The sequence below is a fragment of the Grammomys surdaster genome, unplaced genomic scaffold (genome assembly GCF_004785775.1).
Source record: "Grammomys surdaster isolate TR1022 unplaced genomic scaffold, NIH_TR_1.0 143, whole genome shotgun sequence".
NCBI classification, from domain to species: domain Eukaryota; kingdom Metazoa; phylum Chordata; class Mammalia; order Rodentia; family Muridae; genus Grammomys; species Grammomys surdaster.
In genome coordinates, this window is record NW_021604601.1 from 3475128 (window position 1) to 3502906 (window position 27779).

The 27779-nt window shown below is 44.5% G+C and overlaps 1 protein-coding gene across 1 annotated transcript in view; it reads left to right on the top strand.

The window, feature by feature from the left end:
* Mthfd1l (methylenetetrahydrofolate dehydrogenase (NADP+ dependent) 1 like) overlaps nucleotides 1-27779 on the top strand; it is a 179831-nt gene that overhangs the window by 87899 nt on the left and 64153 nt on the right. The window contains exon 21 of the mRNA XM_028764348.1: nucleotides 25020-25159. Within this exon, the coding sequence (XP_028620181.1) occupies nucleotides 25020-25159 (140 nt within the window). The remainder of the gene's footprint in view (nucleotides 1-25019; nucleotides 25160-27779) is intronic.

Here is a 27779-nt window from a genome sequence, read left to right on the forward strand (position 1 = left end):
AGGAAGATTGAGAACCAGAGACTTAGAGTCTGCTACCATTGCGGCACAACAAGAGAGTCTAGTCAGCTACTGCTCTACCGACCTCCAGAACTCTTGTCTTCGTAGTAGACATCTGCTTCCAGCTTGTAGACACGGTTTGTACCCTCTAGTAAATCAGACCGTGCTATAGGAGACAAACCTCAGCAGAGAGTGGGATGCACTGGGGGAGCCGGGTACTTTGTTGATTAACAAGGAACCTGGAGAGAGGCAGGGGCATCTCCTGGATAGAGTCTTCTTGCTTACTGCTGTTCAATATCACTTTCAGTTCTGCCCTGACATCCAGGCAAGGAATCCTTTTGTCTACCCCGAATAATTATTCTAAGATAATGGAATCAACGATCCACTTAGCCTTACAACAGGGCGGTGTTTATTTAATTAGCTGCTTGAATTTGTCAGATGAGAGCAGAGTGCTTCATGAGAATTTTAGAGAAAGCGTTGCGGCGACTGTAATGGACCCTTTTGGTGAGCCAGTGGTCCCCATGGGAGTCCACTCAATCTCCTATGTACCACTGAAAGGCAGACTTCTCTTGGACATCAAACACAAGCCGAGGGTTATTTTTACAAAAAGGAAAAGTAAAATAACATTGACATTCTATGGTTTTTAATTTTTATCTCATTTATTTTTTAAGAATCTCAAAATTGTTCACAAACCTTAGATTTTTTTCTTTATTTTCATTCCTTCCCCCTCTCCCAGCTGATTTAATTGTTGTTGACTCCAATTTTCAGGTAAAGACCCACCTCTACTTGAAAATGTGGACGTGGAATTGTACATGCTCATAGCCAAGGGCCCTTATAGCCAAATTAGTCACAGCCAGAGGAATCCATGGATAGACTTTGAAGGTCTACTTCCCCTGTCCTTACTAGTGGGGCAGTGGGCTGTGAGAGGCAGCTAGGCGCCTGTTCAAGCACAAGCTTCGAACCCCGGACCCTCATGGGACGGAAGGGGTTTGGCATCGCTCCAGGCTCCTGGCGATTTTCACTCAGTCTCAGCCCCGCACAGCCCCTCTTATAGAGAGGTCTATGGCCGCCGGTCACATAGGAATAGTGCCTCAGGCTCTCCCACATGTAGATGAGACATCCCCAAGCTCTCAGACCAAGCCAATAGGGGTTATCTGCTACCAGACTTGAGACGAGTGAAGCACCTGGGAGCAAGCAATCGGGCATCGACATCGGAGATGTAGACGGGGGCAGCCGATCTCCCTGCTCGCACTCCATCCCTTTGGCCCTGACTCCCCGAGGGTGGAGGCTGTGGCAGCGGCAATGACAGACCCTCCCTGCTCGCACCCTGTCCCCAGCCAGGCCAGAGATCATTGTGGGACACCCTCCGGCAGGGACCCACACTTACTTAATTACTGATAAAATAGACCAGATGTCATGGTGTATGCCTGTAGTCTTGGAAGGCCAGCCCACAGTTGTCTCAATGATTCAACCATCCTCTGCCTAAATCAATGAATAAATCAATATAGTTGTGATATGATACCATGCCAGTACGTCTTAATATGTACAGTAATAGATTGTGTTTGTATCGCCTCCACCCCGCACCCCGCAGTTGCTGCAGTGCCACAGACTATGTCTTAAAAGAAGTCTGATTTGACTTTTGTTTTTAGTGTGGGTTGGCTGAGAACCTGCATCTTCTGATGCCCTTTTGGCTGGCAGAGTTATAAGGCAACAAAGGGCACATAAGTGACAGAGAAAGAGAGAGTATACAGTGTGCATGGTTGTGTGTACATGCATATGCATGGGTGTGGGGTATGTGTATGTGCATGCATAGGCATGGAATGTGTGTGTGTGTGTGTGTGTGTGTGTACGAGTGTGAGATGTGTGGCCATATGTGTGTATGGATGGGTGTGGGGTATGTGGGTTCCTATATGTACATGTGGATTTTGTGTGTGTGTGTGTATGTGTGTGTACATGGGTGTGGTGTATGTATGTGCATTCATGGATGGCTTTTGGGGGGCTGCACTTGTACTCATGTGTTCTGCCTTCTCTCTCTCTCTCTCTCTTAAAGTTTATTTTGTCTATTGTTGGGGGGGGGCACATGTAAGTAGAGATGGCTTAGGAGTCCAGAAGAGGGCATCAGATCCCATGAGCAACAGGTGCCTGTGAGCACACATGATATTGGTTCTTGGAACCAACTCAGGTCCTCTACCAGAGCAGCACACCAGAGCTCTTACCCAAGGATCCATTTCTCCATCCCAGGAGAGAGCCATTTGAGACAGGGTCTCACTTAATAGCTTTATTTGGCCTGGAACTCACTGTGTAAACTAGGGTAACAGACTCTCTTCGCCCTGCTTTCTGAGTTCTGGGTCACAGGCACCTCCCTGTCCCTCTTCTCAAATGTCCACCAGTATTCCATCACAAGGCACCCACCCTGTTGACGTCATTGAATCCCCATCAGCTCTGAACACCAGAGCGTGAGTCAGACTTCACCCTCTCCTGTCTTATAGTGTCTATTCAAATCCAATGGGAGTGTAGGGAGGAAAAATAATATTCTGACACAGCACTCTCCTACCTTGAAATGTCTTTCTCAAAAAATTGCTGAGTCAATGTGACCTTGGGTACTGCTAACTTTAGGCATCTTTCTTTTGACTTCATCCCTTGTCCTTTAGGATGCTTGTAAATCTTGCCTCTTGAGTTTCAGAGGAATCCACTGAATAGTTACACTCAGCTACTGGCTTATTCTCACCATCTGTTTTATTGCAATGAAATGTTAAATGCTCCATCATTTAGGTAGAAGAAAGCCAGACCAAACTAAACATTCCTATAATTTCATCCACCCTTTAAAAAAAAAAAAAAAGAATCTGTGATCTGAGTTGAAGTAGTGTCCAGCCTCTGAGCTGAGGTTCCCGGAGCTCACCCTGTTGACATAGAAAACTCTGCTCTTGGTCAGGAGCCTCATACTGTTATGAAGTTCATTCTTGGGTCTTGAGTAATCCTATACATATCATGTCAGGGGTAAGAACTGGATTATTAGCAATCTGGCTGGAGGGGATGTGCAAACCCAAGCAGCTGCTGAGTCCAGGGAATGGATTTTTAGACCATATGCTCAGCAAAGCCTCACTGTGGGAATGTTGGTTCATGGCATCCCTGGATATCTGAGTCCTGGAGCTCCTTGCCAACTCCTGTTCTCTGGCCTCTCTCTGCTGGCCTCTCCCTTCTACACATGCTTTCATACCAACAAAGGAATAATACAGACTAGACAGATGGCTTGATGGTTAAGGGTAACTGCTGCTCACGCAGAGGACCTGGGTTCAAATTCCAGCACCCACATGGTAGTTTCACAACTGTCTATAACTCCAGTTTCAAGGATCTGATGCCCTCTTCTGGTATCAGTGGGCACCAAACATGTGGCACTTATGTGTATATACATTCAGGCAAACACTTAATACATGTAAAAATGGAAAATACATAAATAAGATTGGAATACACTGGTTGTCTTCTACTTGGGAAAATATTCAGATTAAGTTATCTGATCCCCGTGCTCTAAACAGTCAACTTCACCAAGTCTTTGTTAGTTTGTTTTGGGGTTGGGTTTTGTTTTTCCAGACTGGATTTCTCTGTGTAGTTCTGGCTGTCCTGGAACTTGTTTATAGATCAGACTAGCCTTGAATTCAGAGATCTGCCTGCTGGGACACACACACACATACACACACACACACACACAGCTCTAGCTTCATCAAATCTTAATGTGTTGTTCATGTGTGCATGTGTGCTTCAGGTTCAAGTGCTGTTTGTTATAAAGCAGACAGAGATAGACAGGAGATAAGATTCTGTGGCAGAGTCTAACATGGCTGGAGCCTCAGAGTCCATTCACTCCAGGAAGAGGCAGAGACATGAGATGTAATCAAAACCTCTGTGACTTTTTGCTGCTATAATTTGAATTGTTGACTGTCCAATTCCTTGCAACAATACTGGGAGGCAGAGCCTACTGATGAATGGATTTAAAAGCCTTGGTTTGAATGTTCCTGAGCTCGGGGACAGACCTGATTCCTCTGATGTCACCCCTCCTGTCTTAGCTGTGTCTTGAAGCTGTCTCCTACATGTGTCTCCTCCTACTGTGGGTCTCCCTTCTACCATGTCCCAGGCGAGTGTCACATAAGCAGAGCAGATGGTGGCAACTTGCTGTTTGACTCCTAGAACGATCAGCCAAAATAAACTGATTTTCTCTAAAAATTACCCCATCACAAACTTTACAGAAACAAGAAACTAAACTCCCCTTAGTTGGCATCTCTTTTTTTCTGCTTCTCTAAAGGAAAGCACTTTCCAGGTGTGGAAGAGGTGTCGTTTCCAGGCATGCAATAATAATACTTTTACCACAAAAGATGTACAATAAAGCTTCTGAAGCCTACTCTGTTTACATTAGGTTACAGTAATTTTTTTTGACAGTACCCCAGACATACCCAGAAATACCAGACATCTCCATTTATTATGTAACTAAAGGTCAAACAATTTAATAGGTATTTGTAACCTAATAATTTACTGCCGGTCTGCGGGAATAACATACACCAATTGAAAATAATACTGTATCATTCTTAAATAGCCTCCATCCCTCGTTAAGAAGACACCTGTACTGGTTGAGTACCACTCAGCTTCACAAACCCCGTGTCCAGCTCTCAGCTCCTGCATACAAGTCCTTCTTTGTTTCTATAGCAACTGTTCTAACTTAGATTCACAATGTACTGGGTGTTGTTTAACAGACACTTCTCTTGAATCAGTCACCTGCATCACAATAATAGTGCTTGCCATGCCCAAAAAGATACCCAATACCACCTTCTTACCCTCAAAAATGTAAAATATCCTGGGCTGGAAAGAGGGTTCGGCGGTTAAGAGCACTTGCTGCTCTAATAGAGGACCCGGGTTCAGTTCCCAGCACGCCCATGTGGCTGCTCACAACTGTCTGTAACTCCAATTCTGAGGGATCTAATGACCTCTTCTAGTGTCTAAGGCTAGCAGGCATTCATGTGACACACAGACATATACATGCAGACAAAATTTCTATCCTCATAAAATTTAACAGTAATTGGGGTTTTCTTAATGTAAAGTATATCAAGACGAGATGGTACCCCATCTATCATCCCAGCATAAACCAAAGGCAAACTACTGAGACCCTGGCTGGTCTGAGCATGAGAGAGAGAGCAAAAGTATCTCAATATTCTTCTGAGTTCTTTGTAATTTTTTTATTTTATCTATCTATCTATCTATCTATCTATCTATCTATCTATCCATCCATCTATTTATGTGGGGATGGCAGGGGTGGTGCTTATAAATCACACAGGCAGTTTCTGACATCTTTGCTAAGAGCGACCTAAGTTTTTTTTTTTTTTTTGGTTTTTCGAGACAGGGTTTCTCTGTGTAGCCCTGGCTGTCCTGGAACTCACTCTGTAGACCAGGCTGGCCTCGAACTCAGAAATCCGCCTGCCTCTGCCTCCCAAGTGCTGGGATTAAAGGCGTGCGCCACCAACGCCCGGCACGACCTAAGTTTACATTGCATCCTGAAAGCCCGCCATGTGCCAGGCACTGGACTAGAGCTTTGCACCTGAGAACTCGCTGGCTTGTGGTAAGAGCCTCTGAAGGAGTTTAGCACCGGCCATGGCTTCCACATGAGAGGACTGAGCCCCAGAGTGAAAGAGTTTGTTCCAAGGTGACAAGCAGTGATTTGAACCTAGTTCCTGGCCCCTGATCCGAACTTTTGCTTCTGTCTCTTACTGCCTGTGAATGTATCCTTCGGGTCCACATCACCATCATCTAGTCCTGTGTTTGCACACTACAGGACTAATGTTTGTTGAATGAAAACCTAATAGTACACACCAGTTATATGAAAGGCTTCTCCAGCAGCAGGGTTGTCTTCAATGCCAGTATGCTTTTAACTAGTGAACATAAACATATCTACCACATGGTTTATTGAGGTAGCAAATAACTAAATTAAAAGTAAATAAACAAAGCCTGCTGCAGTGGCATGTGACTACAAGTCCCAGCTACTCAGGAGGCTGGGGCAGCAGAGGATTATTTGAGTTCAGGAGTTCAAGGCCAGCCTGGGAAATAGAATGAGCTTCTTAAAGACTCCATCTCAGAAAGGAAGGGAGGGAGGGAGGGAGGGAGGGAGGGAAGAAGGAAGGAAGGAAGGAAGGAAGGAAGGAAGGAAGGAAGGAAGGAAGGAAGGAAGGAACTGGAGATATAAGCAGTTGATACAGTATTTACTTAACATTAATAACTCCATGGGTAGAACCCCAAGAACGCCATAGAAACTAGATACAGTGGTGCTCACCTGTGATGATTGGCCTCAGGAGGCGGAGGCTAAAGATCAGAAGTTCAGCATCACCTTCAGCTACATTGTGGTCCTAGGAAGGCTTAATCTACTTGAGACCCTGTGTCAAATTTTTAGTTGTGAGCTAGAGGGACACTCAGTGATTAAGAGCTCTTGATTCTCTTCCAGGGGACCCAAGATGGGGTCCCAGCCCCAATGTTCGGTGACTCAAACCTAGCTTCAGCTCCACAGGATCCAACACTCTCCTCTGGCCTCTACAGCAGGCATATGTACACACATGGTCTATGCTCACAAACACACATAACACACAAATAAAATAAAAATTAGTCTTTTTTTTTTAAAGGAATTTTAGAAAGAAAGACGTTTTAAAAAACATTTGGAACCCTAGGAATGTTCAACCTGACCTTGACCAGTTTCTTCATGCCCTACGTAATGCAAATGTGTTTAAAATAAGCTCTGTGGCTCATTCCTGTTTGGATTTATGTATATTCCAAACAGCGTGCTTGGAATATCGTCCTGCTTATCATCATAAAATGTGGAGTTCAAATACAGCCCTTGTCAAAACATCGTGATGCAGAGATTAGTGCTGTGGCAGTTGACATAAAATGACTTTTAAAAGTGGTCCTGAGGTTAAGCTGGAGTTTTGTAACTCACGATTGCATGGGCCTTCTAAGGGATTTTCTTTAATGTCTGTTGCACAATAGGTTTTCAGATTACGTTACATGCCTGCTATCTTAACCCATCTGGGCCAAGAACATCTAGCCTCTGGATGCTGGGCAGGAGCCAAATTGCCTTTTATAGTTTCAAAAATTGCAATTATGTGAGGTTGTTTTCTACATTTTTTTTAGCAGAATTTGGTATCCTTACAATATAGTACTGTTCCTATACAAGTTGCATAATAGAATTTGGGACAAGGAATGTCGGGAAACTTGGAATTCCTAAAGGAGTATAATTTAGTGTATCTTGTCAGGGGGGACTTTGCATCTTTAGGGAAGGGTGTTCTGGAGGGAAAGCAGACCGCTAGTGCTTTCTGAACGCTTCAGGCCTCTCACCACCTGTAACTATAGGTGTTCTCATCATTTCCCTGTTAATGTTTTAGTACAAAGGCTGCTGCGACAAAATCCACATAAGGGTTCGAGGTCCTGTGGGCTGCTTGTCTAGCTCACAGCAAAACAGAGTTTAAAAATCTTAGAGACAAAAGAGGTATCTGAATGAAATGATAAAGACAGACCTTCAGCAATAGGAGAATTAAACAAAATCAAAAGTAGAAAACTTAAAAAACAAACAAACAAAAAAAGGCCGGGCAGTGGTGGCGCACGCCTTTAATCCCAGCACTTGGGAAGCAGAGGCAAGCGGATTTCTGAGTTCGAGGCCAGCCTGGTCTACAGAGTGAGTTCCAGGACAGCCAGGGATATACAGAGAAACCCTGTCTCGAAAAACCAAAAAAAAAAAAAAGTAGAAAACCAGCATCACAATAGATAGGATAGCATCCCCTCGGGGCACACCTAGTCATGTGTCCATAAGCTGACCAGGATGTCCATAACCACTGTTGCTACCCTTCCTCTGGAGACTTAGCCAGTGGGATAAAGGAAAGAGCAATATAAAAAGCATAGGTAATGTTTCTATTATTTATGTATGATCAGACGGAGGTAAAATTCAAGAAGCCAACTGAAAAATTTATCGTAAGTAATAAAAATTTTAGTTTGCCCAGTTGGCTACAGTATAAATATGTAAAAGCCAATAGCCTTCCTTTATGTCAAGAATAAACGCATTATAATGTGGAATGTGATCCTGTTTATTCATACCCTCCACGCTATAAAGTACCTAGGAATAAATTTAGCAAGACGTGGACACGGAGAAAGAAAAATACTGCCATTTATGAAACTGAAAGTTAGTGATACAGTGAGGTTGGAGTAAAGAGGGATTCCCATCATTCTTTCCAGCAGACTGATCCCCAGGACTGTGCTACGTTACACTGACGAGAGCAATGAGTGAATATGGGCCACTTAAAAGAGACTCCTTTGAATTCTTTGAAGGGGTATTTTATTAATATTTTCATCAAATGATGTCAGAAGCTCCTGAACCTCTTCATTTGGTATCTTATCTGTGTATGTGTGGGTGTCTGCCTGTCTGAGGACTGAACTCAGTCCTCTGTGAGAACAGCAAGTGTCCCTCACTACTAAGCCACCTCTCCAGTTCCCATTCTTAATTTTCCTTTTAGACACAGGACTCCATGTGGCCCACTCTGGCTTCCAACTGAAGCTAGCCAGGAGCTGCTGACCCGCCATCTGCTGGCACATGCCTGGCCTCAGCTGTCTAAATTCTAAGAGAATTGGTTGTATATGAAAAAATAAAAAGAGCAAACCCTAAATGTACTACCTCTCCTGGCTCCTTAGGGATGCTCTCAGCCTGGTTCTTGTGTTTATTCAGTACAAGAAGTGAGTCTAGCATGAGAAAACTACTAACCCAGTGGCTCTCAACCTTCCTCATGCTGAAACCCTCTAATACAGTTCTCTATGTCATGGTGACCCCCAACCATAAAATTATGTTTGTTGCTACTTCAAAACTGTAATTTTGACTGCTACTGTTATGAATCATAATAGAAGCTAGGCATGGTAACACACGCCTTTAGTCCCAGCACTTGGGAGACAGAGGTAAGTAGATCTCTGAGTTCGAGGCCAGCCTGGTCTATAGAGGGAGCTCCAGGAGAGCTGAGTCTACAACAGAGAAATTCTATCACACACACACACACACACACACACACACACACACATACACACACACATACACACATACACACACATACACATACACACACACATACACATACACACACACACACATACACACACACACACCAAAAAACAACAGTTAATTGATTAATTATTTGAAATAATAATAAAATGACTATGAGTCATAATGCAGGATATCTGATATGCAGCCCTTGTGAAAGGGTCGTTCAACACCTCAGAGTGGAGAACCTACAGGTTGAGAACCACTGGGCTACACAAATACTATCTGTGTGACACAGAACACTGTGTGTACATATAACATCTTATTATGATGCTTATTATCCCAGCAAAAGGTGTACATTACAAAGATTGTTTTCTTCTTCTCTCTCTCCTCTTTTCCTTTCTGTTCCTTTCTTTCTTTCTTTTTTTTTTTTAACAATTGGAGCTTGTGGTGTCCAGACTAACCTAAACTCACTATGTAACCAAGGAGGAACTTTTAATCCTCCTGCCTCCACCTCTTGGGTGTTGGGATTACAGGTGTGCCCCACCACCTCCAGTTTATACATATAGTAGTTAGGGTCAAACCTGGTACCTTGTACATGCTAGGTACCCACCTAACTACCGAGCTACATCCCTGGTCCCCAAATCAATGTTTCATCATGCTCGTTGGCCTTGCAAAATTTTGGAGCAAGGTTCATAAGAACAGGTTGAGGTTGTTCCCACCAAGATTGTAATCCCTTAGCTATTCATTCCAGCTTTGGCATCATGAAGTCACAGTAAAGGAGACGTTCACAACCTGATCTTTTCAGTTAACTCTATGAGAAAAACTCTCCCTTGAGTCTAACTTTAAAAAACATTTATTTATTTTATGTATATGAGTACACTGTAGCTGTCTTCAGACATGCCAGAAAGGGTATTAGATTCCATTACAGGTGGTTCAGAGGCACCATGTCATTGCTGGGAATTGAACCGATGACCTTCAGAATAGCAGCCAGTACTCTTAACCGCTGAGCCATTGCTCCAGCCCCAGTCTAACACTTTTTAAAACAGCATTCCATCATGCAACATTCCACTGACAGAATAAGAAGTCTCTGACTTCTGCCATGCACGCCTGATGCTTCTCTTCAGAGCTTCCACTTTGCTGTCCTATGGGGCCTGTGCTCTCCTCAGAGTCCCTGTCTTGTTCTTTTTTGTCTGTCTGTCCTTCGTGCTTAGTAATAAATTCCATGTCCCCCACAGTTTGTCTCAGTGACTCTCTTGAGTGCCCCATAAGACCTTTCAGTGAGAAGTCAGAGATCTGTCCCTCCCACCTCCTGGCCTCAAAACAGAAGGTAGAGATCTTGCAAGGCACCTGGAAGGGAGAAGGGGGCAGATCAGAAAGACTCAAGAAGCTAAAGCAACTTACAAGGGATGCTCGGGACACTCTCGGGAAAGCCAAAGGACTCACCAGGCCCCTCCCTGGGACGACATCTGAGCAGTAAACAGCCAAGCCTTGTGGTGAGTGTGTCTCTTTAGAAGAGCTGCCTCAAACTGGACGGTGAGCTCCAGCAATGCAGCTACCCTTGGTGGTCACTCCACTCAGGCTAGGGGTGATGTTGGGGGTGTTCCTCTGTGATGCAGTTGCTTGAGGGTCCCCTGTGTTCCTCTAAGTAGCCAGCCACACCAAACACTCTTTGTTCCACTGGCATAGGCTAGAGTCTTTCTTTGGTTTATTGTCAGTGCCCTACCTAGGGCAGATCCATGTTTGTTGACCTCTCTTCAAGAAAAGGCCCAAGGCAGATGGTCACACAGATGACATGGCATGAGCTCACCTCTGCCTAGAGACGAATTCTGAACAGTGCTGCTTTCTGCTTGAGGGGGATCATGGAGAATCACAAAAGTTCTTAACTTTCCCAGTCTTCCATCCCCCTCATCTCTCTGCATCTCTTTCTCTCTCTGTCTCTTTCTATATGTGTATCTCTCTGTGTGCTTCTCTATGTGCCTCTCTCTCTCTCCCTCCCTTTCCCTCTCCCCCTCCCTTTTTCTCTCTCCTTCCCCTTCCCCCTCCCCCTCTCTCTCTTTCTATATGTATGTGCCTCTCTCCCTTCCCCTCTCGCTCCTCTCTCTCCCTCTTTCTCTTCCTATCTGCCTCTCTCTCTCTCCCTAAGGCTGGCCTTGAACTTATAGAATCTGAGCATGACCTTGAATTTCTGATTATCCTGCCTCTCTTCCTCCAGGGTGCTAAGATTACAGACACTTGTCAACCTCACCCAGTTTATGAGGTGGTCACGATAGAATCCAGGCCCTCATGCATGCTGAGCAAGCCCTCTACCAACCAAGCCACATCCCCAACCCATCCAGCAACTCTTCTGAAAGGGGGCATGCCTTTCTTCTTCTGTCCCCACTGGTTAGGACATTTAGTTATGATGGCAGAGGCTCTGGTAATCATTCTGGACCCCTGGGTCGCAGCAGCTGCAGATGAAGGAAAAGCTGGTACACCAGCACAAAGCGCCAACTGTGATCTTTTCTCAAGTGAGAGAGAAGTACGCTTTCATTGGAATTGAGCCACTTCTTCATGGCTTCTCGTATTTGTGGGCAAACCTAATCCCCATGGGTTCAGTCGTGAAAACAGAGCCTACTTAACAGACATCCTAGCATTTTTTTCATTTAGAGCATTTCCTCTTGTGTATTACTTGCAGGCTATGCAGGGTTTTCTTTCTCTGTACAGCATTAACTCTGGGACTAAAGTCAAGGTGACGTGTCTAATTGAGAAGAGATGTGAGATCTGCCTCAAGTTTTCCTGATGAAAGAGCTGAACTTCCAGAGGCCGGAATGTGGTCAGAACTCTGTGTGCTGTGTGTATGCATGTGGAGGTCAGAGGAATTTTGTGAAGTCCTCTATTGTTGCCAATACCTACTTTTTGAGACGGGTCTGCTGGTGAGGCTGAACTGTACGTAGCCTTCCATCTAGATCTGCTGGCCATTGAGTCCTCAATGATCTACCTAGCTTTGTTCTCCCAGTGCTGGGGTTACAAACATACATGCCCAGCTTTGATGTGGGTGTTTGGGATCCCAACTCAGGTCCTGATGGTTTTTCAGCATGCAGCATACTTACTGAGCCATCTCTGTAGCCCCAGGACTCTATGATTGATGCCTCAAAGCTATGACACCGGGGATGGGAGTGGGGGGTGGGGGCAACTGTTGGTTCAGAAGCTCTGGATTCAGATTTGAATCAAGAAAGCAGAAACTACTCTTCTGGTCATGTCAGCCTGAAGTGGAATGGGATATGTGTGTGAGACTCTGGAGAGTTTCCTGTTCCTGGTGTGTGAAAATCATTTCCGCTCTAAACACTATCTATTCTGTTTATATTCTGAACCAAGAAGTGGCTTTTGGAAGCAAACTATTTTCGTGGTTATTTTAAGTACGTGTAGAGGTTATACCATGACGTTGTTGCCTGCCCTTTAAAAAAAAAAAAGTAAAAGTCATCTACATTCATCTAAGATATTCGTGCAATTTTATACAGCGAACCAAAAAATGAGAAAAATACGGATGCAGGTGGTGTTGAGATTGCTGGTGTTTGGAACTCAGAATGTTTGTACACATAAACACCCAAACACATGATAAGCATCTGGAAACCATAGAACATAGCTCTCATCTCGTTGCTGAGCCAGGAGTTTGAGGGGTGCATCTGCCACTCTCATCACAGGCTACACTGGAAACCAGTGAGAAATAACAGCCAGAGTCATTTCTGTTTGCACAGAAAATGTCTTGGCCCTGATCGCACCTGCCTGGCTTTAGCTGGTTGGCTATTGCCCACATCTGTCCCGCTCCTCCCAAGGGAAATGCAAGCATGAACTGCTGTCCACAAAACCTGACAGCTTAGGAAGCACCCAGCCCAAGACGGCATTGCTATTAACATTTATATTAAGCTCTGTGGACAACATACAACAGCCAGTCTCAGTGTTAGCCACGCCCTCTGAAATTATTTTCTTCCTTTTCCCCTTCAGCAAGCACACCAGACTGCATCCTTGTGTTATAATGCAGAAAATGCGCCAGGCACTTAATTCTGGTCCTTCCCTTCCCAAGTCAAAGCTCTTGGGGCCACAGGCCCTGTTCCAATTGTCATTTTCATACATTTTGAACATAAGCACTCAGGCAGAAATGGAATTCAACATTGTGAGTTGGGTCTCCACTTTTTTTTTTTTTTTTTTTTAACCTGATGATAAGTACCATGATGCTAGGCAGTTATCCCCACCATCTCCAAGGAAACAGCTGATGGGCTACCGTGTGATACGCTGCCCTGCTAGATTAAAGGCATTCGCGCACTATCAGCTTAACCTATTCTTGACTTAGTCTGTGTCTATCAGGACAAATGAGGAGAGTCTGTATGTACAATGTTCTCTTGTCATGAATCTCTAAGCTCTGGCCTTGTGGATTCCCAACCCCCCAGAATGTAGCATGAGACCCACTGACTGCCAGGGAGTCTTTTTCTGAGAGTCCTGTTATCAGCCAATTGTCATAGTACACTTAATCAGTAACCCACCCACTCACTACTGTTAATGAAATTCTCCCTTTGCTGATCTCAAGATCATAGACTGAGTGTTAAGGACAGACACTCTTGCGTGTGTCTTTGTCTGGCCCTCTGAATGCTGTGGCCAATTAACCTGTTTTGAGAGTGTCGCCTGTTTTTCTCCATGGTCAAGTCATCCATCAATCTTTTAGAAGTTCTCCTGGAAGTCAGCTGCTTGGCTTTGTTTTCTACTGAGCTATAAGGATAAGTACAGAGGATGCTAATTCTGGAATCAGTGATGCTCTGTCCTGGGTACCAATGCAGAGCAGAATGGGCCAAGGCTACCAGAGTCTGCTTGTAAGAAACAGGCAGGCCCTGCTCTTTTTCTCTTAGATAAAGATTTTTTAAAATTGATCAATTGTTTTCCAAAGAATGTTTGACTAATATCCAGAGGCAGAAGTAAATTCTCTATCAGCCCCATGTGATTAAGAACCATCCCTAGGGTTCAGAGAGATGGCTCCATTGGTAAAGCACCTGCCATACACGTATGGAGACCTGAGTTTGGATCCCCAGCACTGGAGAGTTGGGTATGAGGACACAGGCAGCCCTCTGGTGCTCATTCACCAGCTTGGCTCAATCAGTAAGCTCCAGATTCATCGAGAGATTCTGCCTCAAAAATAGGATGCAGAGGGACTGGAGAGATGGCTCAGCAGTTAAGAGCACTAACTGCTCTTCCTGAGGTCCTAAGTTTAATTCCCAGCAACTACATGGTGGCTCACAACCATCTGAAATAGCATCTGTTGCCCTCTTCTGGTGTGTCATAGAGTGACAGTGTACTCACATATATAAGATAAATTTTGAAAAAAATAGGATATAGAGAAAACTAAGAAGATTCCCCCCCAATTTAGACTACTAGCTCTCATCTACACATAGGCATGTGTATACAGGCACACAAACATATATACATGTCACACATGTGTAAATTAAAAAAAAACACCCTATAGATTTCAAGTTTAAAATATTTCCCTTCTGTCTTCATGGCTTCTGGGAATCTAGCAACTGTAAAAAGAACTTCGAGGAAGGCCAGTCTGTTTACTTGGTTTTCAGACTCAATGACCAGAGTTTCTCTTGCTGCATTAATGCAGTCGAGTTATCCTGAGTCAGAACAAGTTACTGTGCTTCATGTTACGCTCCTTTCTGCAGGGGCTTTATGGTAAGATGTGAATACCTCCACATTCATTCATTCCTTCTTTCTTAGCTGTACTGTCATAAACTACTCTTTTTTTTTTTTTTTTTGGTTTTTTGAGACAAGGTTTCTCTGTGTAGCCCTGGCTGTCCTGGAATTCACTCTGTAGACCAGGCTGGCCTCGAACTCAGAAATCCGCCTGCCTCTGCCTCCCAAGTGCTGGGATTAAAGGCGTGCGCCACCACTGCCCGGCCATAAACTACTCTTAGCAGAAGATGTTCTGTCCCATTGTTCCGTTTTGTTAAGACATATTTGCTTGTAGCCAAGCCAGGCAGAATTCTTCGTTTTATTCTAAGACACAGCCTCACTGTGGAGCCCAGGCTGGCCTGGCCGGCAATCGTCCTGCCTCTGTCTCCTGGGTGCTAGAATTATGGGTGAGTCCACCCAGCTTCAGAGTTCCTCTCTGTATGGGAAAGCGTAAGTTCACACTTCTCACAAACTGCAAGGAGACAGGTTTGCCGCATACAATCATCCAGTAAGCTAACTCTCCCAAGCCAGAGCACAGATATTTCATGAGAGAAATAAAACTAACACATAGCACTGGCACCATGGCACACACCTTTAGTCTTAGTACTCTGGAGACAGAAGCAGATGGATCTCCCCAAGTTCAAGGCCAGCTTGGTCAATATATCAAGCTCCAGTCCAGTAAAGGCTATACAGTAAGACCCTATCTTAAAAAAAAAATATTTTATCTAAACATTTGGTTCCAAATTTAAATTTCTCTTTGGCCAAAATCAACTCACAAAACAAAATGGTTAGCGATGCTCCTAAATGAACTAACTATAGCTAATGACCTCTGGGGGGGTGGGGGCGGGGGTGCAGAAGGGATAAGTTCTAAATCCTTCCTCCAAAGGACATTGATATTTGTTAAATTTTCAAATTGATGTTGCCGTATGCACACATTTACTCAAGTGTCCCTGTGACCTCTTTATTTATTATTGGCTTTTTGATACTGGATCTCACTCAGCTCAGGCTGGACTAGAACTCACTTTGTAGACCAGGCTTGCCTTGAACTTTCCCAAGCATCTTGCCTCTGGCTCCTCAGTCTGAAGATAGAAGGCATGTGCCACCACTTTTGGCTCTGTAGACTCATTAAATGTTAATGTTCTCTTTCCCTTCCCCAGAGTATACCCAGAATAGTTTCCTCATGCTCTCTGCATCAACCCCAGCCTTCCCCAGTGTGTGTTAACCTGGTCACTGGGCAAAAGGGAAGGGTCTTCAAAATAATGTTAATTTGTGGTTTTACTGATCTCTCTCTTCAAGCCTCTAAATATGTGCCTACTAGGTTGATTTTTGTGCTCTCTATGGAAATTCAACTCTGTTACATTTAATAAAGTCAAGGGACCGTGGATTACATAAACAAAACCTACAGAGCAGAAAGGATTTTGTTTTTAGTAGAACTTCATAGACCTAAGATGAGTCAGACCCTCACAATTAATATGGTCTAAAGCCAGGCCGGTGTTGTTTTTTAAGCTGTATCAATAGTGCTGGGCTTCTCTCGTGGTTCATCTGATGACTCCTCCTGGTTTACCTACTCTCCTTCCAACCACTGAGAAAATAACTAAAAGATCCTCAAAGGCTAGCCCACCTTGAGTTCCAGTTCAGAATGCATGTGCCGTGGTGACTTTGAACTGACTCTTCCTGAGTTCATGTGCAGACAGCTGCAGGGAATAACTGTGTTTACATAGGGCAGAAGGGGCTGGTGAAGACTCACCTCCATTTCCTTTAGCTCTGCATAGAAATTATAACCCGCCGTGCTTCAGAGTGAAGCCTAGCTCCACGTGCCTCACACTCACATCTTTCTCTCACACTCACATCTTTCTTCTTCTTCTCGTTCTCGTTCTCGTTCTCGTTCTCCTCCTCCTCCTCCTCCTTCTTTTTTTTTTTTTTTTGGTTTTTCGAGACAGGGTTTCTCTGTGTAGCCCTGGCTGTCCTGGAACTCACTCTGTAGACCAGGCTGGCCTCGAACTCAAAAATCCACCTGCCTCTGCCTCCCAAGTGCTAGGATTAAAGGTGTGCACCACCACTGCCCGGCGACCTCACATCTTTTTATATGTGCTTCCCTTAGAATCTCTCATTTGTCCTGAGAAAGTAAAGCATGGAGTGAACAAAAACTATAGTTTCATTTCCCCCTCTGTTTATAAGAATTCATTTTGAGATTTGAGCAAATCTGTCCTGTGCAGACATATTTCTTAGCTCCTCTGAGCCAAGCTGGTTGCAGGGAATCATACTATGAGAACTTTAACAGTCCATAAATCCAAACTTCATGTCCAGGAGTAATGGAAAACTCAATGTGTTATATATTATATGTCTGCGTTACATGCATCACACAGAAAGTGTATCGCTATCATAAAGTAGCTGTGAAATCTGACAGGACTGATTTTTCTCTTTATCTCCTGAGTGCATATGGAACAAAGGGCCCTTTAGTGACATAACAAGGTGAAAATTCAGTTCGCAGTTCTGCTGATAATCTTCGGGTGTTTCAAGTACGAGAAACTCAAGGAAAACCTGTCTCACTTTAAGAAGGGTTGGAAAGCAGAAAAAAGAAAGAAAGGGAGGGAGGGAGGGAGAGAGAGAAAGAAAAAAAGAAGAGAATTTTGAAACTAAACCAGTTTCCCTTTCCCAGCCTATCTCCACATTGGGTAAAGACACTCTAAGTTAGAAAATTAGAATCACCCACTTCTCCAGCCAGTGGCAAGAAAGCTGCTACCTTGTTTAGGGAGACAAGTCTTGGGGGTCTGAGGGCTCAGTGGGGAGGTAGCTCTGGGAGACCACTTGATTCTAAGGAGGGACCACCACAAAGTGCTTGTGCGGCCTGCCTGTACCTGGTGTTAGGAATGAAGTCTAGACAGACCTGAGCCCTGAAGTGTCCTCTCTGAAATCTTTCTTGATTCATCCAAAGTCTCTCCTGCCCAAGTCCCACCTCTGTTGGCATGGCAACCAACAATTAGGAGAGTAGATGGGTAATCTGCACATGAATTGCTCTAAGAGAAAACAAATTTCTGAATCCAAAGAATGAAATATCCTTGAAGCATAAGGTGTTGCAAGCAGTTCAGCTGGAGGAGTGTCTGTGGTTGTCCATTGGGTCAATAAGCTGGTATGGAGAAGGGACACGAGCCTGGGTTTCAGTCCAGCTTAATAACAGAGTAACTTTGAGAACAGTTATTGGAACCATTCCATCCTTGAACCTTGGGCTTTAAGCAAAGGGCTATGCTGCTCCTGTGGATAGAGGAAAGGAATTACTCAGATCACATTGCCCTGTGCTCACTGTCTGGATGCAGGAGGGCCCATCCCACCGTGGGTGACATCATTCACAGGCACTTGAGTCTGGGCTATATAAGAAAACTTCCTAAGCATGAACCATGGGCTAAGCCAGTAAGCAGGTATTGCTGATTCCTCCATGGCCTATGCTCTAGTTCCTGCCTTCCCTCAATGTTGGATGGTGACTTGGTTTTTGTAAAGTGAAATAAACCCTTTTCTTCCCAAGTTGCTTTTGTTTCAAGTGTCTAATAAAACTGGAAAAAAAATGGTCAGGTAGAAACGTTCCATTTAGCCTCATCTTCCCATGCCTAGTTTTTTAAATAGTCCCTCTCCTCCCAACAAATACCCATTTTAGCAGGGAGGCCGACAACCACTGTCACCTGCACCTGTGTTTCCCCCCCGGCTCCTCCTCCCTCCCCAGGCTAGTAAGTCAGGACTCAACCTCAGTCCCAAATTGCCAAGTTGCACTGACCCCATTATCGATGCAATACATCAAAGCTGTGCTGAACAGAGTTTTCTATGCAGATAATTCCGACCCCAGGATCTCAGTGGCTGAGGTTACAGTGATTAACATAATAATACGCTTGTCAACCGTGTAGTCCAGCTCGGTGCATCTGTAATATTCTCAGAGGGAGTGTCTAGAAAGCCCAGTGTTCCTCTGTTCTGCTTGACTCATAGCCAGCTGCCTGAGTAGAGTGGACTTTCTTTTTCTTTTAGTTTTGAGCATTATAAGATGCCTAGCAGTGTGTCTTAGTTAACTGCCAGTGGTGACCAAAAAATACGTCCAGAAACTGCTGAGTTTTCCGCACCCTCACTAGTTGGAGGGGATGCAGGGAAGAGCATCACTTCACTCTAGAGGAACTCAATGACATGTTATGGTTTGCAGTGCCATAGGATAGGTAAAGGGGGTAAGGCATGAGAACAGCCAGTGCTAAGTATAACACAGGGTGGAATTCAGATTTCCCTGCATACAAGTCAATAAGTACAATTTCAATGCCAAGTGCAAGCCTTTAATCTCAGCACTTGAGAGGCAGAGGCAGATGGATCTCTGTGAGTTTGAGGCCAGCTTGGTCTACATAGTATGACTCTGTCTAGGGGGTAGGGAGAAATTGAAGTATAGAAGTAGTTTCAAGAAGAAAAGACCACATAACATTTCATCGTGGATGGGATGGTGACTCGTGATAGCCCCACCCAGGAAGACAATCAGCAGTTAATGCTTGCTTCAGAGGAGGTAGTCATATTCCTAGGTGGTATAGCTACTGTACTGCTAAGTCACCATTGCTTGCAAAAGCAATCATAATTAAATGCAGCAGGCCCCAAAGCAAATAATAAAAATGATAACAAGACATAAAGGGAGGGAGGCTTGCTGGGAAGGAGTTTGGTGGGAAGGGAGAAGGGGGAGGTAGATAATAGGGAGGAGAAGGATATAGAATTTGAAAGCAGAGGGAAGGCAGAGTCATGCTGCTTGCTCATTGGGTAATTTAGCCTCCTTACCTTCATCAGCAATAAGGTACAGTTGTGGGCTTGTTTTTGCCTCACACTAAATGAGGACATCTCCTGCAGGTGTTTGTATAGACACACCACAGGGCAGCAGAGGCTCAGGGCTTGGCAAGTGAGGGGAAAAAAAAAAGTTTTTCCAGAATTCCGAGACATATACATTTATTGAGAAGAGCTCTGTTGTAAAATGGTGGGTTGCAAAACATGCAGGGAAGTCAAGGCAGCTCCTGCTCTGGTAACTGGGGATCCTGGACCCACAATGGGTTTCTCGTTCACTCTCCAGAGGGTGCCTGACTAAGGCTTAGGAGCTAGAAAAAGGTTAGAGACGGTCACCCTAAAATTCCTCACAGTTTCGGGCTTTTATAAGCCCATATTTGACAGAACTTCTCTAGGGAAAGGTAAAATTAGTAAAGATGGGTGTTTACCTGGAAATCTGAGAGTTATCATCTCGTTTGTTCATTGTATACAAGGAGCCAGAGGTAACATAGGGAAACTTGGCAAATACAAGCTCCCTCCTTCAGGGGCTTTGGAGAGAGCACGTGGCCTGCCTCGGGCTGTTGGCAGTGTCGCTTTTTTTGTGACCGTCCTGGTCATTCCTGCTCTATGATCTTTACACCAGGACTGTTGAGTGTTCCTGGGGATTGTCATGGCCAAGCCAGCTGCCTGCGCTTCAACCCCCTTCTGCACCCAGAGCTCCTAGTTCCTTCTAGCTGGGACCCAGCAGGCCCCTCCCCGCTTTTCAGAGCTGCTTGTAGGTTTTTGACTTTTGAATCAAGCCGCCTGCAGGATCACTCCTGTGCTTACTCAGTGAGCCCATCCGTCAGCATTTCCTGTTTCCATTCATGCTGTAAGTGAAAGAGCTGTAACAAAAAGAGCTTGCCAAGACAAATAATGGCTGGGGCTTGCACAAATATTTTTTATCACAAGCCTCTTTTAAATAGGCAGCCTTCCGAAACCTGCATTCCATGCTTTTCAGGAAAGCCAAGTCATGCTAAGCAGACTTGCTTCACGATTTAAGAATCCGTCTGTTAAATTCGACACAAGATGGATCTTTGACTTGGCTCTTGAACTTTTTATTAGGGATAGCAAATCAGATAAGGGAATTAATTGCTTCTTTTAGGTCACCACGGAGGTTTAACTTGTTGGTGATTCTCAGGGAGTCCTGAGGAAGTGAAAACTATAGGAAGAGCGACTTGTCCTTTCTCACTAGTCCAGGCTTCTTATCAAGGCCCTTCAGGCGGGACTAAGGCTGACCTCTGCAGTTGTCAAAATCTCCAAGCTAGTCACTGTTGATGCCTTAGCAAAGTGCTTCTTGCTTTAGTAAAGGCTGAACAACCATCAGCTCACCTTCTCCCTTGGCAACCTGCAGCGTGGAAACAACCGACCTAAGAGTGATCACACGCTCAGAGAACAGCAGTTTTCAAAGCATGGGAATCTGGCTCTTCCCTGTTTCCTGCACAGCGTTTTGGCAGCTGGAGTCCATGAATCTTCCCAGCCACCGCCCACTTCCTTCCCCTAACTGAAACTCTCTTTTCTCCACTCTTGTTTATTTCCAGTTTGTGTCTTAAAGTATGGAATTGAGCTTAATTTCTCTATTCAGACACTGGAGGCAATGATAATCGTTCATTGTCAGATATGTGTGACATTTACACCATCACGTCTATGATTAAAATTATCCAAACAGTTTTGTAAGAAAAAAGAGGGTAGTTAAGATTGACATGTTGTTCTTCCCATTTTTAATGTGTCTGCTCTGTTGAGTCGTGACCTTTGCATTGGCTGTTGAGTCCCGAGCTATTCATTTATGCACTTATACATGTCAGGGACCGTGTTAGGTGTTGGAGACAGGCAAGTAAGGCAATTCCCTCCTCTAAGGAAAAGCCAGCAGTGTAGGCTCATGATGCAAATCTTAGGAGGGAGGGAGGGGGGAACAATAGCAGAGGAGGAAGATGCCAGAGAAGACAAGAAGAAGGGAAATTCCCCTGCCTGAGACCCAGGCAAGCTTCTGGGATGTGAGCCATTGAACTGTGGTTTAGATACTGTGTCTAAGGAGGAGAGAAAGGAATTTTCCAGGTGGGAAAAGAACGGCAGAGATGATTGTAATATAGCAGGGCAGCTTCAGGAAGCTTGGTAGCCTGATGCTACTACAGGGGTGTGTGTGTGTGTGTGTGTATGCACGTTCGTACGTATGTACGTCTTTGCATGCATGTGTGTGTGCATGTTCCTACATATGTACGTGTTTGCATGCATGTGTGTGTACGTGTTCCTATATAGGTGTGTCTTTGTATGCATGTGTATATGCATGTTCCTACATATGTGCATCTTTGCATGCATAAGTGTGTGTGTGTGTGTGTGTGTGTGTGTGCATGTGGATGTGAATATGTGGAGAGGTCACAGGACAACTGCAGGTGTCAGTCCTCAGCATGTTACTCACCCACGACACACACCCCCTTTTTAAGTCACTCTCTTATAGGTCTGCAACTCACCAACAAAGGCCACACTGGCTGCCTATCCAGCCCCAGAGATTGACCTGACTCTACCTGCCCAGTCTGGGATTATAAACATGAGCTACCATGCCTGGCTTTTTATAACGTGGGCTCTGGAAATCAAACTCACATTCCTGTGTTTATGCAATCATTGTACCAAACTGAGTACCATCCCTGCCCTGGGTTGTGGAGGGGGACAGGGCAGGGATGGTTTACAGGAGCAAGGCTTCGAGGCTTCATGGTAAAGACGCTCAGAACTTTTTCTCCTTTAGGTAACAGAAAGCCTGTGAATGGAGGAGAGTGTGGGGACCACACTGAGAGATAAGACAGCAGCTAATGCTAAGCAGAGGGACTGATTATAACAGAAACCTCTGTATCTTTGAGCAGATGCTTAAGGGGCCTGGTATTTGTGTTATTTACTTTCCCTGCTACTGTGATAAAACACTGAAAAAAGCAACATCAAAGCAAACAGTTCATTCTGGCTCCCAGTTTGAGGCGTAGTCTGTTGTGGCAGACAAGGCTGGTAGCAGGAGTGGGTGGAATTGCATTCACAGTCAGGAAGCAGGGAAAGAGAGATATTCTTCTTAACCCATCCTCTCTTTTCCTCTGTGGTCCTTACATCTCCAGCATCCTAGATTATTCTCTGCATCTTGAGCTTCATCTTCAGAGTCTCTTTGTGCCGTAGCCTCTCGGGACCTCCTTGCAGGGAGTTGGAAATCATGCCTAACTTTATACATAACGGATGGAGTCATGAGGATGGTCCCATCTGCCGTGTAAAGGAGGGATATTCTCTCAATGGCTATACTCTTCTGGTATAAATCTTTTCAAAGAAAAATTAGTAAAAAAAAAAAAAAAATCAGGGAGTAGGGAGGGCAGGCAGTGGGGGAGGGGAATAAATGGGTGTAAAGCTATGAGAGCTATTCTTCTCTATATAAGCTAACACATTGATTTCAAACCATAAAATTGACTTTTCAAATGAGTATCAGTGGTCATAAAAGATGTTTTATGTCCATTGCCGTAACCTTACCCTTGGAAATTTATTCCAAGAATACCCTTTGAAAGAGATAAAGCTCATATGTGCCGTGATTTCAGTGTGTGTCTTTATGCTTGCTGGAGACTGCCCAAATGTTCAGCAACAGAGGGAACAGTTTTACAAATTTTGGCACCTCAATTTAACAAAATTATGTTACTGTTTTTGTAATCACAAATTCTAAAAGTGTGTACCACAGAAATAAAATTATACTTTTTAACTTAAAGGAGACTACAGAATTATTTGTTTTCTATAAAAACTAGGTACATGGAATGCTAAAAGAAAAAGCAAGAATTAAGTGTAAATATAGTTTAAAATCACAACTGAAAAAATTTATTTCCATCAATTCTTGTTAAAATTTCTGTTTCCCATGAATACTAGGGCTATAGCTGTGTTTATTTATTTTTTTATTTATTTTTCCCGGTGCTGCTGAGGATTTGAGCTCAGGAATTTCCTCATGCAAGGCAAGCATTGTGCTGCCTGGCTTCAACAGTAGCCCTTAGTATTTATATAAAACCACAGTATATTCATTTATTTCTACTTCCTATCTGTACCATTAATTATGGCCTTCGTCATATTGTCAGTAGATGATGCATATTCTGAAATATTTTTGCATCAGTAGAATCCTTCCCTAATGATAATGGAAAATCATTGTGCATGACTGTCTTGTTAAATACTGATTCTGTTGGATCTGTAGAATTCAGAGCACTGGCTGTTCTTCTAGAGGACAGTGTTTGGTTCCTAGCACCCAAATGGCTATCTGTAACAGGGGACCCATGGTCTCTTCTTAACCTCTGCAGATACCAGGCACACAAATGGTACACAGATATACAAGCAGGCAAAACATTCAAGCACATTAAATCAATTCAAGTTTGGTGTTTTTAATGCTAGTCCTGATTGAGTAGATCTCATGGTCCCAATAAATTCCATCCTTTTAACAAGTTCTTAAGAGATGCTGTTGCTCTTGCTCCATGGACCACATGCTGAATACCAAGGCCCTGGAACTCTCTTGTCATAGGAAGACAATACTACTGGGCCAGTGTCTATCATGGTTTTGGAAAGCAATACTAGCAATACTCAAGTTCCGTCTGTGACCTCCACAAATGTCACAAAAGCATGTCTTGGGGCTCAGGGGCATGGGAGGTGCTGGTTGCAGGTATATATGTATATGTATCTACATGTGCTCATGTGCACACAGAGGCCAGACGAAGACATGGGATGTCTGATTCTGGCACTTTCTACCTTCTTCCCTTGAGGCAAGATCTCTTCTCAATGAACCTGGAGCTAGGTTGGTAGCCAGAGAACCCCAGAAATCCTGTCTCTGCCCTGCACTGTGCTGGGGTTACAGGTGCACACAGCCACACCAAGATTTCTTTTTTTTTTTGATGTAAAGATTTGCACGCGGTTCCTCACGTTTGTGCAACAGTTCGCTCTCACCCGCCGAGCCCCCACAGTACCATCCTGTCACCTGGAAGGGAGTCTGAAAAGATGAATATGATTCTGGAATCAAGCTGCTGTCTGTCCTCACATCCCCCGATCAATACCCTTAAGCCATGCCTCCAACTTGAATTTCGCTCATCAACAGAATTGATCAGGGCCCCCAAAGTAAGAAAGGATAATGTACGCTTGTCCCTTTGATAAAGTCTGAAGCCTCGTTACAAGGTTGAAAATCTCGTCTATGTTAAGAAAAGCTTTGGTTGGAGTTAATGCTGGGAAGACAGCTCTTGGCCTTACAGTGAGTCCTCGTGGCCTGTTGGGTCTGACAGGGTAGAGATCTGCCTTATGCGTTGAAGTTAAGCATCTTCCATTGTGAGGGAGATGCCAGGTTACCGTTGTGTAGACATGAGACAGAGCGCCTTGTAGTGGCCTTGTGTGGCAGGAATAGGGGCCATTGTGAGTGTTTGTACTGTTTGTTATTGCCAGCACCTGCTGCTGTGTTCTGATAATAATAGCTAATTCCCTGCTTGTTTCGATACAGTGACTGAAGCTGGCTTCGGGGCTGATATTGGGATGGAGAAATTCTTTAACATCAAATGCCGAGCTTCTGGCCTGGTCCCCAACGTTGTTGTGCTGGTAGCCACCGTTCGAGCTCTGAAGATGCATGGAGGTGGGCCGAGTGTAAGTTCTTTAAAAAGACAAAAAGTCAGGGGCTGGAGAAAAGGCTCTGTGGTTAAAAGTACTTATCACTCTTAAGAAGATGTGGGTTCAGTTCCCAGCACCTACATCAGGTGGCTCACAACTACCTATAACTCCAGTTCCAGGGGATCTAATACCTGTTCTGGATTCCACAGGCATCTGCAAAAACACAGTGCTCGTAATCACACGGTTTTACACACACATAATACATAAATAGTGTGTGTGTGTGTGTGTGTGTATATATATATATATACAGAGAGAGAGAGAGAGATATCACTGTATGAGCCATAGAATTGAGAGCACTCACTAACTGTTCTTCCAGAGGACCTGGATTCAGTTACAAGCAACCAAACAGTGTCTCACAACTCTCTGTAGCCCCAGTTCCAAGGGATCCGACACCCTCCATACAAACAAACATGCAGGCAAAACATCAATGCACATGAATGAATGAATGAATGAATGAATGAATGAATGAATGAAAAATTATATGTATAATTTGAAATGCTCTCTTCTCTGCCATGCCCACATTTAAACTCAAATGGCTTTGATCCTCTAAAAGGTTTAAAGTCTATCTGGTCTGATTTGTTCCTTATAAAATACAGGAAGAAATCTTGGAGACACGTAGAGACCAGCGGTGGTCATATCACACCTTTGCTTAGGGAACTGGTCAGACCTGGGATTGACAGTTGAGTTTTTCTGGACCCCCAGACTATAAAGATGTTCGGCATGACTTCCAGTCCTACTGGACTTCTCCGTGCTGTATATGTCATGTTGCCAGGCTGTGGTTTCTTCCCAGTTAGTCCCCTCTGCTGCTTCCTTCCCTATTTAATGCCGTGGTTCTTCGGCAGAGAAGATAACACAAGGTTCAGGACCATAAATAGAAATGCCGATTGTTAAGTCAGTTCCCATTACTGAAACGAATACCTGATGCTGAACTCATCAGGTGATGGGATTTATTGTCACTCACGGCTCTGTAAGTTGTAAGCCTCTGGTCAACATTTGTACATGAAGCAAGGCAGTAAGTACACCAGGCCCAGAGCCTAGGACAAAGCAAAACTACTCAACTCCCCTGTAGGGATTGGTGGTGGGGCAAGTGTCCCTCATAGCTCTGATTAGGCCCCTCCTTCTAAGACTCCACCACCTCCCACTAGCTCTCCCCAGAACATTCCCCCATAAATGTGTGGGGAGCAAACATTGAAGGACCAAACTGTTGCATGAATGAATGTTAGTAACCAGGGAAGGAGGGCTGCAAAGGCTGGGCTCGGCCCCAATGTGTTTTATGGATGTCTCTCCACCTGATTCTGATTCCCTTGCACTCAGGAACTGTCTTATTAGTCACTGGGCCCCGGGGCCTGGCATATTCCATATCCAGGAAATGTTTTCAGTAATTGAGTAGCAAATGAACTTTGATCTTCCAATCCGACATCCATCTTAATCCACGTCACCCACCTCAGTGCGTTTGCCTCTTACTTGAAGCAGCTCTGTGGTGATATTTTTGATCCAGGATAATTTCTGCTTCCTTTCATCATCATTGCACAAATAGCCATGGTTGCCTTGTGTCTGTTTACTCAGCTGAGGTTTGCATTTTTAATCCATTATTTGGGCAGTGGAAAATCCTATGACCTTTGAACCCGCCCATTTCTAACACAATTCTTTCTCTTGTTGCTGTGACCAAATACCTGACAAGAAAAAGCTTAGAGAAGGAAGAGCTTGCAGGGGCTCGTGATCTGAGATAACAGGATGGGGCTATTGGTGCCAGGAAGGAACAGTGACTGTAGCATGAGGGTTTTATTGCTGTGAAGAGACACCATGACCAAGGCAAGTTTTATAAAGGACAACACTTAATTGTGGCTGGCTTACAGGTTCAGAGGTTCAGTCCATTAGCATCAAGGCAGGAGCATGGCAGCATCTAGGCAGACATGGTGCAGAAGGAGCTGAGAATTCTACATCTTCATCTGAAGGCTGCTAGCAGAGAATACTGGCTTCCAGGAAGCTAGGACAAAGCCCACGCCCACAGTGACACACCTACTCCAATAGGCCACACCTTCTCCAACAGGGCCACACCCTCTAATAGTGCCACTCCCTGGGTCGAACATATACAAACCATCATAGCAACCGATCACACAATCCACAGTAGGAAGCAGAGATGATGCCTGTACCACCTTGCTTTGTGCTTTTGTCCTGTTCCCCTTTGTATTCAGTCATGGACTCCAGCCCATAGGATGCTGTCACCTACATCCACCATGAGTCTTCCATCCTCCTTAAGCTTCTCTGGAAGCACCCTGACAGACATACCCAGGGGTGCTTCTCATTCATGCCCTGGGCATTTCCTAATGCATTCAAGGTGATAGTGAGGATTTTTTTTTTTAATTAAGAAATTTTTTTAACTTGTTCACTTTACATCCCTCTCACTGCCCCTCCCTGGTCAACTCCTCCCACAATCCTTCCCCCATCCTCCCTTTCCCTTCTCCTTTGATCAAATGGGCCCTCCCCTAGATATCCCTGACCCTGGGAGGCTAGGAGCTTCCTCTTCCACTGAAGCCAGACAAGGCAGCACAGGTAGAAGAGCATATCTCACAATCAGGCAACAGCTCTTGGGATA